Below are 14,604 nucleotides of genomic sequence, written 5' to 3' on the forward strand. Positions count from 1 at the left end.
AGTAAATATCAGTAAAATAGAACATAGAAAAACAATAGAAATTATTGATGAACCCAAAAGCTGGTTCTTTGAGAAGGTGCATTAATTAGATAAAACTCTAGCCAAACTGTCCGGGAAGAAGAGAGAATCAAAAATTAGCAATATCAGGACTGAACGAGGTGACATCGTTACAGATTCTACAGGTATAAAAAGATGGATATATGATCAGCCATAAGAAGAGATGAAATACTGCCATTTGTGACAACATGGATGGACCTTGAGATAATCATGCTAAGCAAAATAATCCAGACAGAAAAAGTTGAAAACCACATATCACATATATGTGGGATATAAACCTAAAAGCAACAAATGAACACGACAAACAGAGACTCATGGATGTGGATAATCGACTAATAGTTACCAGAGGTTAGGGGGAGGGGGAAGTAGGGGAGATAGATGGGGTAAAAGGGATGAAATATGTGGTGACATTAAAGAATTAAAAATAAATAAATTTTTTTAAAAAGAAAATTCTTCAGGAGTTTACACCTTTACAACTTTAGATTGGTCTAGTCTTCACCTGCATATAAGACTTTGAGAACTGAATTGACCATCATCTAGGTCCCAGTCTAGCCACTGGGTGGAGCACACATGGGACAGATCGGAATCCGATTGCAAAGTCTTTGAAAATTGAAATGAAATTCTCACTACAGCTCACAAAATGTCAGTTGGAACTTACGGCCTGAACCTAATTATGCCAATTGCATACTATTATAAAACATATCAACATTCTTCATAGTATTTAAACAAGACCCAGAGTCTCATATCATAATAGTCAATATTTAAGATACAATCTAGAATTACTTGGCAATAACCAGGAAACAATCTAGAATTACTTGGCAATAACCAGGAAAATTTTCAACTTGCAAAAAGAAAGACAATCAACACATGTCAATACCAAGATAACTTAGATACTGGAATTATCTGACAAAGACTTTAAAGCAGCTCTAACAAATAACTGCAAATACCTTTTGGAACGAGTGGAAGACCAGAAAGTTCCAGTAAAGAAATGGAAAATATAAAGAATAACAAAATAGAAATGTTAGAGCTGGAAAAAAATTAACTCACTGGATAGACCCCTAGGAAAATAGAGATGACAGAGGTAAAAATCAGGGTACATGGAAACTCACATAAATTAGTCTGAGTAACAGTGAGGAAAAATAAAATGAAAAAATTCCAGGGACCTAAGGAACGACAAAAGTCCAACATTTGTTCCATCAAACTTCCATAAAGAGAGGAGAAAGAGTGGAGAACTGGAAAAATATTTGTAGTAGTAACAGTGAAAACTTCCCAAATTTGGCAAAAGACATAAATCTATAGAGTAAAAAAGCCCAGTGAACCCCAAATAAAATAAAGCCAAAGAAATCTATATCTAGACACATAATAATAAAACTGCTGAAAACTAAAGAAAATTAAAAAATCTTCAAAGCAGCCAGACAAAAATAACATATTGACAGGGGAACAATGATTTAAACAAACATTGACTTCTCATCAGAAACTTTGAAGGCTGGAAGGAAGTGGCATGACATTTTTAATGTGTAGGAAAAAAAAGAACCATCAAGTCAGAATTTTATATCCAGTGAGAATAATCTTCAGTAATGAAGGTGAAATAAAGGAAGGTATCCCAGAAAAAGGAAAAGTAAGAAAATTCATGGCCAGCCAACAAGTTCTAAAAGAACTGCTAAAAGAAATTTGTTAGGTCTATGGCCATGCCACCCTTAACAAGCCCTATCCTGTCTGATCCCATTTGATCAGGGTCGGGCCTGGTTAGTACTTGGATGGGAGATCACCTAGGAAGACCAGGTGCTGTAGGCATAAAAAATAAAATAAGAGATTTTAAGCTGTCAAGTTTCCTGCAATCTGTGAGGTCAACCAAGAGTTGCCTCACCTAAAAAAAAAAAAAAATTGTAGGATGTAAAGTAGTTCTTAGAGTGGAACTTATGGTTTTAAATGCTTATATTAGAAAAGAAAAACCTCAAATAAATAATCTAAGCTTCTGCCTTAAGAAACTACATAAAGAAGAACAAAATAAACTGACGAAACAGAAGGAAAGAAATAATAAAAAGAAGAGCATAAATCAATGAAATTGAAAGCAGAATGGAGAAAATTAATGAAACCAAAAGCTGGCTCTTCAAAAAAAAAATCAATAAAATAAGTCTCTAGCAAGATTGTTGACAAGAGAGAAAACACAAATTACCAGTATCATAAAATGAAAGACCCTGCAAACATTAAAAGGATAGAATATTATGAACAACTCTATACATATATATTTGACAAAAATGGACAAATCCTGAAAGCCACAAACTACCCAGATTCACCAAAAATGAAATGGAAGATCTGAATAGTCCTATAACTATTTAAGAAATCAAATTTGTAATTTAAAACCTTCCACAAAAAAAATCTCCGGGACCAGGCGTTATTGCTGGCCAGTTCTACCAAATATTTAAAGAAGTATCACTAATTCTATACAATGTCTTTAGGAGAGAGAAGGAAAGAGAGAGGGAGAGAGGGAAGGAGAGAAGGGAGCACTTCTGAACTTATTTTGTGAAGAAGTATTACTCAAAATTAGACAAAGGGAATACAAAATATGAAAACTGTAGGTCAATATCCCCTAAGAACATAGACACAAAAATCCCCCAACAGAATATTAGCAATGGAATCCAGTAAAATATAAAAAGAATAATGTATCATGACAATATGGAGTTTACCCCAAGATGCAAGGCTGGTTCAATATTTGAAAAATAAATCACATTATTGACAGGGGAACAATGATTTAAGCAAACATTGACTTCTCATCAGAAACTTTGAAGGCTGGAAGGAGGTGGCATGACATTTTTAATGTGTAGGAAAAAAAAGAACCGTCAAGTCAGAATTTTATATCCAGTGAGAATAACCTTCAGTAATGAAGGTGAAATAAAGGAAAGTATCTCAGAAAATGGAAAAGTAAGAAAATTCATGGCCAGCCAACATGTTCTAAAAGAATTGTTAAAAGAAATTTGTTAGAAATGTAATCTACCACATTCATAGTCTAATGAAGAAAAACCACATAACTCACAGAAAAAAATTTTTTGACAAAATTCGACATTCACTTATAAAATCTCAGCAAGCTAGGAATGGAACAGAACTTCTTTAGCTTGATAAAAGACATTTATGAAAAACTTATCATATTTAATGGTGAAAGACTGAATACTCTCCCCCTAGAATCAGGGGCAAGTCAAGGATGTTCCCTTTCATCACTCCTATTGAACATTGTACTGGAAGTCCTAACCAGTACAGCAAGATAAGAAAAAGAAATAAAGGGCATATAGATTGAAGAGAAAGAAATAAAATTGTCCCTATTTATACATAGCATGATTGTCTACATAGAAAATTTCAAGAAATCTACCCCCAAAAAACTCCTAAAATAAGTTAAGTTTAGCAAAGTTGCAAAGTACGTGGTCAACACACAAAAATCAATCATTTCTATATACTAGCAATGTACAATTAGAAACTAAAATTTAAAAAAATACCATTTACAATAGCTCCATATGATAATTTTACAAATAAAAACCAGAGTGAATATTTAGCAAATGGAATCCAGTAACATCTAAAAAAATTATATAATTACTGAGACTAATAATTATATAAAAATATATAATACGTGATTTAGGTTTATCCCAGGAATGGACAGATGGTTTTACATTGACAAATTAATAAAAGTGACTTGTTCTCTTGATAGACTAAAGGAGATAACATACTCATTTCAATAGATGCAGAAAAAGTATTTGATAACATTCCGTATCTATCATGATATAAAACAACAACAACAACAAAAAAACCTCTTAACAAACTTGAAATAGAGGAAACCTCCTTAAAGAAAAATCAAGTCATTATTTATACATGATATAATTGTGTATATGCAAAGTATGGAAAGATCTACAACTAAATTATTACAGAGTTCTTTATATATTCCAGATACAGGTCCTTTGCTGTATATTTTCTTCTGTGTGTGGCTTGACTTTTCATTCACTTAACAGTTTCTTTCCCAGAGCAGTTTTTCATTTTGATAAGGTCCAATTTATCAGATTTTTAAGGATCATTTTTTTGGTGTCATATCTAAGAAATTTTTTCTTAACTCCAGGTTATAAAGATTTTCTCTTACAAATTTTATATTTTTACATTTAGAGCTATGACATATTGAGTGGAGAGAAGATATTTATCACATGCACAACTAATAAAGGGCTCACATCTGGAGTATCCAAAGATCTACAATTTGCTAAATACAAAATCAATATACAAAATCAAATCAACAATTTGCTAAACATAAAATTAACATGCAAATCAACTGTATTTCTACAGACTATAAAAAGAGAAAATGAATTTTTAAAGAATCCTGTCTGTACCAATATATCTACAAATATATAATTTTCAAGTACCTAGGAATAAATCTAACAAAAGTTGTAAGAGACCTCTTAGTATAAAACTAAGAGAAATTAAAGAAGACCCCCCAAATGGATATGCCATGTCCATGAATTTTAAAAATTAATATAAATATATGAAATTTTCCTAAACTGATCTATAAATTCAGCGCAATCATAATCAAATTCCCAACAGGATTTGTTTTTTGTGGATCTTGACAAACTAATTCTAAACCATATAAGATATGATAAAGCTAGAGTAATGGAAACTGTGGTATTGGCATAAGTTCAGACAAATAGACCAATGGAATAAGAGAGCTCATAAACACATCCACCCAAGTATGGACATGTGATTTATGACAAAGGCGGCACTACAGAGAAGTGGGAAAATTGGTACTGGGACAATTATATAGCCATACGGGATATTTGTAACCTCAGGGGAGAATGATTTATTCAAGTATTGAAGAGCAGTAACCAAAAAGGAAAAGACAAACTAATTAATATTAAAAGACACCATTATGAAAAGGCAAGCCAAAGTGGGAGAAGACCTTTACTACATGTGCAACTGATAAAGAGCTCATATCCAGGATATATTAAGAATTCTAACAAGTCAATAAGATAGTCAACCAAATAGAAAAAAGAAGCAAAGATTTCACAAAAGAGGAAATTCAAATGTCCAACAAACATGAAAAAGTGCTTAACCTAATTATCAATCAAGAGAATGCAATTAAAACCACAGTGAGATAGTACTTCATATCTGATTGGCTATAAAAAGAGTCTGACAATACCAAGTATTGGCAAGCATATAGAGCAACATGACCTCTCATATACTACCGGTGGCAATGTAAATTGGCACAATCACTTTGCAGAATAGTTTGGCATCAGTTAGCAATTAAGACAGCAATTTCACTCATAGGTACGTGTCCTAGATAAACTTAACTACATGTACACCAAGATACATTCATGAAAATAGTATTATCATAATTGCCAAATTGGAAACAATCCAGGTGTCCATCAATGGGACACTGGCTAAATAAAATGATATATTCACATGACAGAATATTATACAGAATTGGAATGGAAAGAACTATACCTACATATAACAACATGGATAAATTACAAAACATAATTTTGCGTGAAAGAAGCCAGACGCACAATAATTAATATGGTTCAGTTCTTTTATGTTAAGTTCAGAAACAGGCCAAACTAATTTATATATTAGAAATGTCTATTGAAAAAAAAATGCTTACTTAGATGCTAAAAGCAAGGAACACATAAAGTTCAGAGGGGAAGGGGTTATAATCAGGAAGAGGGCGGCATAGGAGACTTGAGGTATTGACAATATTCTATTTCTTGAAGTCGGTAGTAGTTACACAGACATTTACAATATTTGCAATAATTTATTAAGCTACATAATCATGTATCATCACTTTTCAGTGTGATATGCATAACAAAAAAAGTTTTTAAATGTTATGTGTCTAAATAAGCATTCTAACTTACATGTGATATATTTTCTTTTGTTCAAAGATATACATCACTCTTTTGGAAGTAAATGTGGAACTTTTTATGTTTTCCTTTAAATGGTACAAAATCTGCAACTAGACAGGAGAATGGGAGCTCTCATTTTTGAGAATGGTGAAAATGCAGAGAGGACATGCTTGGTAGCAGATATTTTCTAACATACGTTTCAACAAATCTTGAATATTCTAACTCTAAGACGGACGAATAGGTAGGAAGACAGAGAGATTTTAGTTATGATTCCATGGCCTGAATGAAATAAGGTACTATGACCATCAGTGTTTCCGAGCCATGCTGTCTTTGTTTTATCCTCACAGAACTCTTCCTCTGGAGTAATGCTTTCTCGGATAACAGTTGAGCATGGAAGAGACAAGGTTATTAAACAACTGTCATAAAAAATAAGCCCATGAAAAGATGCTCAACACATTAGCCCTCAGGGAAATGCAAATCAAAACCACAGTGAGATGCCACTTGCTCCCACTAGGATGACTATATTTGGAAAGGGAGATAATAATGGTGAGAATGCTTACAAATTGGAACTCTGTCAACACATGCAAGTGCAAATGTAAAATCATTCAGGTGTTTTCGAAAACAGTCTGGCAGTTCCTCTAATAGTTAAACATGGAGTTACCATTTGATCCAACTATTTTTCTATTAGATATATACCTGAGAAATGAAAACATATGTGAACACAAAAACTCATACACAAATGTTCATAGAACATTATTCGTAATAGCCAAGACATAAAACAACCCAAATGCCCACAAACTAACTTATAAATGGATAAATAAAATCTGGTATTATCCACGAAATGGAATAATATTCAGCCATAAAAAAGAATAAAGTAGTGGCACACGCTACAACATGAACGTTGAAAACATTGTGTTAAGTAAAAGAAGCCAGATAAAAGGTCGTATATTATTTGATTCTATTTATATAAAATATCTAGAATAGGCTAATCCATAGAAACAGAAAATAATTGAGTGGTTGCCTAGAACAGGAAAGATCAGTAGGTTAGAGGGTGACAGCTAAGAGGTACAAAGGTTTCTTTTTGGAGTAATTAAAATGTTCTAAAATCGATTGTGGTAATGATGGCAAAACTCTGTGAATATACTAAAAGCCATTAAATTGTATACTTTAAATGGGTGAATTATATGGTGTACGAATTATATCTCAAGAGATCTTTAAAAATATTTAAAAAGTCATCATTCCATCATGCTATTTAGCATTTCTAAACAACCCAACTTGGGCCAAAGTACCCCAGTTTTAAACACCACACTTTACACCTTAACGGAAACACTGTATAGATGAGACAGAAAAATACAACAAACTCTTCTTTGGATATTGGTGTCCTGATGAAAGGAGGCTTCACTGATGCTTCACTAACACCAATTTATATCCTCATGTGACATCCTGGGACAGTGCATTCTAGGAAGTATTGGGATGGGTAAAGTTTGCTTTGTGTGTGTGTGAGAGAGGGAGAGAGAGAGAGAGGGAGGGGGAGAGAGAGAAAGAGAGAGTTTGAAAGATAATTTTGAAAGAAAAGATGGGAAAAAAGAACTAGAATGAAATCTCCACTGAGGCGTATTCTCAGGTTGATCAATTTTAGGAAAATGTTGAGGATCTGGAAACTGATTCCCTTAAAACTATGCATGCCTGAATTTCCCTTGGGAAGACTTCATGTACCCTAGTTTGAAGACCTGAGTTGTGATTCAAAAGCCTTGTTTTTCAAGGCTGCAATCTCTGCTAAAGCTTCCCTAGCAGCAAAAGCCAAGAATTTGAGTCTGATTCCTACATTCAGCTGGGCCAGCCTCCTCAAAGTGATAAGCCCCACATGGATGCTCAGCCTCACAGTCTAATTTTAATGTGAGAAAGGAGGAAGGAAGGGCCACATTCAGCTAATATATCAAATTATAATTGTACTTTGCTAAAGATTTCTCATTTTAGCAGTGATTCTGCTGCAGGTGGGCACAGTCAATACTGTCTACTGCAAGGAAAAGGTATAATGCTGAGAAAAGGACAAAGAGGACAGTGTCATCAGGAGAGTCTGGTGGCACAGTGGGAACAGAAGCCAGCCTGAGCAGGTTAGAGGTTGATCTGGAGCCAAGCCACAGAATATAGCAAAAATGTAGGAAGCTCAACCAAGGAGATAGATGGGCAGATAGTAAGAGGAAGACCTCAGAGCTGAGGAGGGTTTGTTTTCAGGATGGGAGAAAGTTGAGAATATTTATGAGGTAAAGAGAAGAAATCAGGAAGGAGATGTGAGAGAGGGAACTGAGAAGCCTGAGAAGTTGACGGAATGAAGAGATAGGGGAGGGATCAGCTTTGAATTGTGGAAGGACACCTGGGGAGCCTCTTCCTTACTGTGTAGAAAAGAAGGGGCAGCTCTGCAGAGATTTTTGGTGGACATGGGATTATTTATGGAGCTCAGGTCATGTGACCTCCATTTCTCTGAAGTCCTGGTGGCAGAATGAGAAGTGGCTGAGAAGGAAGATAGGAGAAGGGAGGGGCCCTAGGATACCAGTGAGGGTTGGAAAATCAGCTGTAGGGAATGGCAGCCGGAGGCAGTAAGAGGTGACTCAGTGGTCAGCAAAGCTTGGTGGCGGGGGGTGGGGCAGCTGGGCTTAGTTGCATGAATCTGTAAGACTTCATTCTTCCATCTGGGAGATGCTATGAGTTGGGGGCTGCCCAGAGTTGGAGAAGTTAGAAATGTGGAAGAAGTTCCAGGGGAGAGAGGTTTAGCCATGAAGTCCAAGGTTCCAGCATGGAAGGAGGAAAGACCTGGGCAGAAAGGTGAGCTTTTCATATAGGGAGGAGGCATGAGAATTACATATTAAGTCAAGTTGTATTCAGAGCCTGCTATGTGCTACCTGACATGGGAACCTGGCTGATCAGCATATGGCCAATCAATGAGGAACCTATGGGAAAATTCCTGCGGAGGTTACCAACAACCACGTCCCCATCCCTTTATCACTGCATAGCCATCTCCGGAGAGGAAAACAGATTTAAACTGAATTCCTCGAATATTTGGGGTCTCTCAATCTCTCTCATTCTCTGTCTCTGGGAGACCACACTCTAAAGAGTGTTATTCTTTCTCTAAAAATCTCTCCTTTCGACTCTGACTCTGGCCTGAGCTTGAATTCTTTCCTGTGCGGTATCAGGACCCTCACTGACTCTCTCTGTGCAGGATTCGGATTCTCACTCCAGGGAATTTGCCCTGTCTTGCATCACTTTGAAGAGAGAGGCCACCAAACAGGGAGATCAGGAAGATGGTGCTGAGCAGGTTGAGCAGGACCGAGTGGGGAAAGCAGGGAGGAGAGCAGATTCGAACCACAAGGGAATCTAAAGTGTCCTGTGTGTATAATACAGGACTAGCCTCATTTGGCCTTATGTATGTGCTTAGACCAAACTGAGCCATGCTGTGGGTGTAAAATATATACTGGACTCTGAAGACAACATGAAAAAAAATGTTAAATAGCTATTTAACAAATATTCGCATTGATTACTTGTTTAAGTGATATTTTGAGTATATTGGGTTAAATAAAATATATTAAAATTCACCTGTTTTTACCTTTTTAATGTTGCTACTAGAAAAGTTTAAATTCACACATGGCTTGCATAATATTCCTGTCACCAGATACTGGTATAGATACTCCCTCCCAGTGACATGGATTGTCTGTGACATGGCTGTGGCCCCAGCACCTGGAACAGGGACCTATACAGAGAGGCCTCATTAAATGGTGTGTGTGTGTGAATTGATGAGTAGATGAGTTAAATTCATGAATGAACGGGTGAATGGGTGAACAAGGAATATATGTGGTGTTCAAGGACTTGGTCAGTTTTTTCTAAATTGTTGAGGATTATATGTGAGTTCACAGATGAATGAAAGAGAAATAGAGGTAGTTAGAAATGAGGAAAGCTCACTAAGGCTTTGAGGTAGGAAGTCTCAAAGAGCATTTTATGGGACCAAACTTAATATAAGGGCTGAAGAACCTGGACCCTTGCCTCACTCCTTTATTTTCCTTTAAAAAAGTCCTCCTGTAGCACTTCTTAATATATGCCAGGGACTGTCGTAGGCATTTTGCATATAGGAACTCATTTAAACTTCACATTGCCCTATGAGGCAGACGCTCTTATTATTTCCCTTCTACAGTTAAAGAAACTAAGGCATAGAGATGTTAAGTAACTTGCCTAGGATTATCCAGTAAATGATGGAACTGGTATTTGAACCAGACCTTCTTTCCCCAGTGTCCATACTCTATTACACCATCCTGTCTCTTGTCCTGTCATCTCGCCCCATCCCCAAGCTGCTCTCCAATAGACAGAGATTTTTTTCTTCTCCTTTTACTGATCTCTCTTCCAGAGAGTCCCTTGGACCTCGTATTCCTAGAGAAAGTTCTCAGTGAAACTTGCTTACTGGAAATAATTGTAAGTAACCCCCCAACTTCTTCATAAAGGACACACAGACACACCTGTAACTGCAAGGTCAAATACAACAACCAGATAACCTTGCCTCTCCCTCTCCTACGACCCTCTGCCCCCACCCCATTCACTATGCCTAGATCCCTGAGCCAGACCCACACCAAATTCTTCTTCCCCAGCCCAGGAGACTCTACTCCCTAACCTGGGATTGGCCCTCCCCTGCCTTTCTGGGCAGACTTGAAGGAAGTGAGTGTTGGAGGAGCCTGAGACTTCATAACTAAGCAAATGCTTTACCTGTCAGTCTAGCAGATGCCTGCAAGGTGACTACATGGGTATAGAATAGGGGACTTTCCAGACATCACCTTGGCCAGTGCCCAAGAAAGGCCTCAATCCCATCCACCAGAGTCTTCTTTCCAGACTCAGGTTGGATTTATCCAGTGACAGAATGGCCCTGAACTACCACCCACTGGGAGCCAGTGCCCGGGATATGCCTCCGTCTTACCCCCAGAGCCGCCCTGAATTTCTACCCAATGGGAGCAGCCCTAGCCCAGGATTTCCATCTTCAGGGCCAAACACAGATTGGAACACTAAAAAGGAATCAACAGGCCATCTTCCTTTCTTTCTCTCTCTCATTAAATTGTGAATAATAATGCATTTACTTATTCTCCCACTTAAAAAGTTGTTTAAATCCTTTGAAGAATCTTGCAAGGTAGCTTGGCTAGACAGCAGGCAGGACAGTCCAGTGCCTCTGGTGGGGGGGCCACGGTCTTCCACTCTCCTGTCTTTTGGTCCAGCAAGTAGGCATTTGGATTGATAGTGTAGTCCTTTGTCTGGACATCGGTAGCTGTGGTGACACCCCCACATACAAACACTTTGTTGTCTCCAATGGAGCATATGGCATGGGACACATCCAAGGGGCAGTTGTTGGGCAAGAGAGGCACTGAAGTGGTCGTCTTGCTGGCCTTTATCTTCTGCAGGTTGATTTCCACACTCTGCCGGTGGCTGTGCACACAAAGGATGTTGTCCTGCTGGAAAGAGAGCAGGGGCCTGTGGTTGAACTCAATGGGGAAAGTGATACACTGGACCACGTCCCCAGTGTTGGTGTCAAAGCAGTCTACCACCCCAACCCGGGAAATGAAGCCCTTCACCAAGCACCGTCCCGTAACAATGTACAGGTTCCGGTCACCCTTTGTGATCACAGCTGTGCCATCCATAGGGATGCTCATCTTCCCTGCCAGGCACCAGGCCTCCTTGCGCTCATCATAGCGATAGATGTTAGAGACATACCGCCTTGGGGCAATGCTCCCACCCACTGAGTACACTGTCCCTCCGCAGGTCACCATGGTGTGGAAGACAAGCCCAATTGGCAGGTCAGGCAACTTGGTCCAGGAGTTGTCATCCATGTCATATCGCCAAGCTGTCTTCAGCCCTGAAATCTGCTCAGTGGTGCCCCCAGAGATGTAGATGTAGCGACCAGCAGAGGTGGCACTAAGTGCTGCAGCCCGATAGGGCATCTCTGAGAGCTTCAACCACAGGTTCTCCTGTATAATATAAGCAAACACTCCATCGTTGAACTTGCCATGGGCCTTCTGGCCACCTAGGATGACCACTGAATCAAGCAGGGCCCCTTTCCGCTGGTAGCTCAGCAGGCTGGATGGCTTCTCCTGCTTGCGGTCCACAAGGACACTCTCAATCAGGGCTGCATGCGCAGAGCTGTTCTCTATGCCCATCAACTTGTTGCTGGCAAACATCAGCGTCTTGTTGGAGACAGCATTAAGATTGATGTAACTGAAGAACTTCTTCACATACTTTTCCCGCTCATCCTTCCGGAAGTACACCCAGTTGATGAGTGCGCTGAGAGCCTGGTCCTCATTGAGCACATGCAAGTTTTCATCTCGGAGCAGGCGGCCAAAGATGATAGGTGGACAGCGCATGAAGTGCATGGAACCTTCAGGACTGGCCCAGTAGTGGAAGTTGTCCCGAATGCCGGAGTAGGCCAAGTCCGACACCTCTTTGAGTTCAAACAACTCGGCCAAGAAGAGGTAGCGTAAGCAGTTAGCACGGCGGATGGACTTAATCAAGAAGTCATTGCAGTGGATTCTAAGGCGTGGTGTGTTGAAATACTGGGCCCCACGAAGGAGTTCCTCCACATTCTGCTCTGAGATCACCACCTTGCCACTGTAGAAGTAGTCCAGGAGCTGGTCCACCGTGGCTGGACTCAGGTAGTTGGGGTCAATGGTGATGAAAAGCTCATCGGTGTTCTTCATGTCGTTGCTGGAGATAAGGCTCTTCACCAGTGGAGAGACAGCTGCCAGCACGTTGCGATGTGCAAAGAAGACATGGTGGTCCACAGTCAGGGCCATGTCCCAGTACTCTTTGCGTTTCCTCTGTTTGTTCAGGTTCTGCAGCACGAAGCTGTTGTAGTTTTTCTCAGTGAATTCTAATTTCATGGTGCTTCTTGCTGGGGCTGAGGCAGAAGATCAGCAGCAGGTACTGGAGAACAGACTTTCTCAGGCCTTTGGGATTCAGATTGATGGTTGGTTGCAGAGCAGTTGATCAGGGAGGAGTGGGGATGGGAGAGAGGATGATGTCATAGAGTGGATGAGGTCATCACAATGCAGGCCCCCCTGAGGCTTGTCTCAGAGGCACAGGCCTTTCTCCCCTCTGATGGTTTCAACCTGCTGAGGCCAGACACTCTACCAGGAACGAGCGCTCAGGGCCCAAAGCTCAGGAGGAAACTCCGAGATGGGTTGCGACCTCAGTTCAAGGCTGCTTCTGAAATGTCAGAGCCAGTTTGGGTGGGAGTGGTGGAGGGAGGGATAAGGGGAGGCTTGGGGAAGGAAAGAGGGTATTAGATCATCTGGAAGAATCCCCCCATTTGTACAGGAAGAAAACTGAGGCCCAGAGAAGAGATAGGACTTGCCAAAGATCACATAGCCAGTTAAAAATGGAGCAGGGCCTGGAGCCCAAGTCTTCTGTAACTTAGGACTCTTCCCACCCTTCAAGAAAGCCCTTTACTACTCAGCTTTCCCTAGTCTCTGATTCTTTGGCCTTGAAGTAACTTTCTCTGCCAAGGCTCCTGGGCATCAGAGAAGAAAAGCTGTCCTTTGGCTTTTGACCTTTGTGGCCACAGATACCATTTTTTTAAAAAAAAGAGAGGTGGGAGCCACTCATTGGAGCAGAGATGCAGTAGTTATCCAACACTAGGAGATAGGAGAGCCTCTGAAGCCCTGATTATTTCAGTTTTACGGCAGACTGGGACATTCTCTCTACATTTCCAAGTGTCTAGTTGTAAAATGTTAGGGGCTGCGGTGAGTCAGCTCTCTCCAAGTGTGGACTTGGACAGGTTGCCCATTCTCTCTAAAACTCAGTTTCTGCATCTATGAGATGGGAATAATAGTACCTGCCTCAAAGATTATTAAGAGTTTAAATGAGAAAATGACTAGAGAGTGTTAAGCACCGTGTCTGGCTAGTAGCAAACGTTCAATAAATGCTAGCTGACGTTACTTTATTACTATTACATTAGTTCGCCAAGAGCTGGCATTTCTGGATGCTCCTTTCATAAGTACTTGTCGGCGTGGTTTTTGGGAAGTCTGGAATCCCCCGGTCCCCTCTGGGCAGGATCCCTGCGCCTCCTCCGGCCACGCGGTGGGGCTGAAGGGTTACCTCCTGCCAGGGAGCCAGCCAGCGGACCCGGCGCGCCGCCTCCGCCCCCGCCCTCGCTGCGCCGCACCCCTCTCCTGGGTGCGGGGAGCCGCAGGGTTTTCCCTTTTCCGCTGGCCTGCCACACAACCGCGTTTCCCCAGGCAAAGGCGGCAGCGCAGGTCTACCCGCTACGATCACCTCAAACACACCAGTATCCACTTGGGTAATGAGCCCCAGATGGAGTGTGCAGGACCGGGCGGCCGGGCAGGAGCCTTCTCAGATCCACCCCTCGGGGCCGCGCCCCGCAGGGAGCTCGCAGACTCCGCTAGCTCGGCACCCCAGTCTCTCGGCTGGTGTGGGGCTCCCGCAGTTCCCGTAGCGTCTGTGCCGAGAAAGGATAAGGGCCAGCTGGAGCACCCTCCTCCACCCTCCCCGACCATGGAGGGGGCTGGCTCCTGCGGGGCCCCACCCAGAGCCTTTGGAGACGTCCAGGAAGGGTATCGTCATGCAGGCCCCAACAGCATTGCGAGATGGTGCAGAAAGAACCTAGGCTCGGGCTCCCCCGACCCAGTCTCTTCCATCCTGG

The 14,604-nt window shown here is 40.8% G+C and overlaps 1 protein-coding gene across 1 annotated transcript; it reads right to left on the bottom strand.

Moving 5' to 3' along the window:
- Positions 1 to 10,991: 10,991 nt before the first annotated feature.
- CCIN (calicin) lies at positions 10,992 to 12,934 on the bottom strand. The gene has a single exon (XM_006911582.1). It carries the CDS (start codon positions 12,821 to 12,823, stop codon positions 11,057 to 11,059), a length of 1,767 nt encoding a protein of 588 aa, XP_006911644.1. The 5' UTR covers positions 12,824 to 12,934; the 3' UTR covers positions 10,992 to 11,056.
- Between the last annotated feature and the right edge of the window lie 1,670 nt (positions 12,935 to 14,604).

This window comes from Pteropus alecto, unplaced genomic scaffold, assembly GCF_000325575.1.
Source record: "Pteropus alecto unplaced genomic scaffold, ASM32557v1 scaffold114, whole genome shotgun sequence".
NCBI lineage: Eukaryota > Metazoa > Chordata > Mammalia > Chiroptera > Pteropodidae > Pteropus > Pteropus alecto.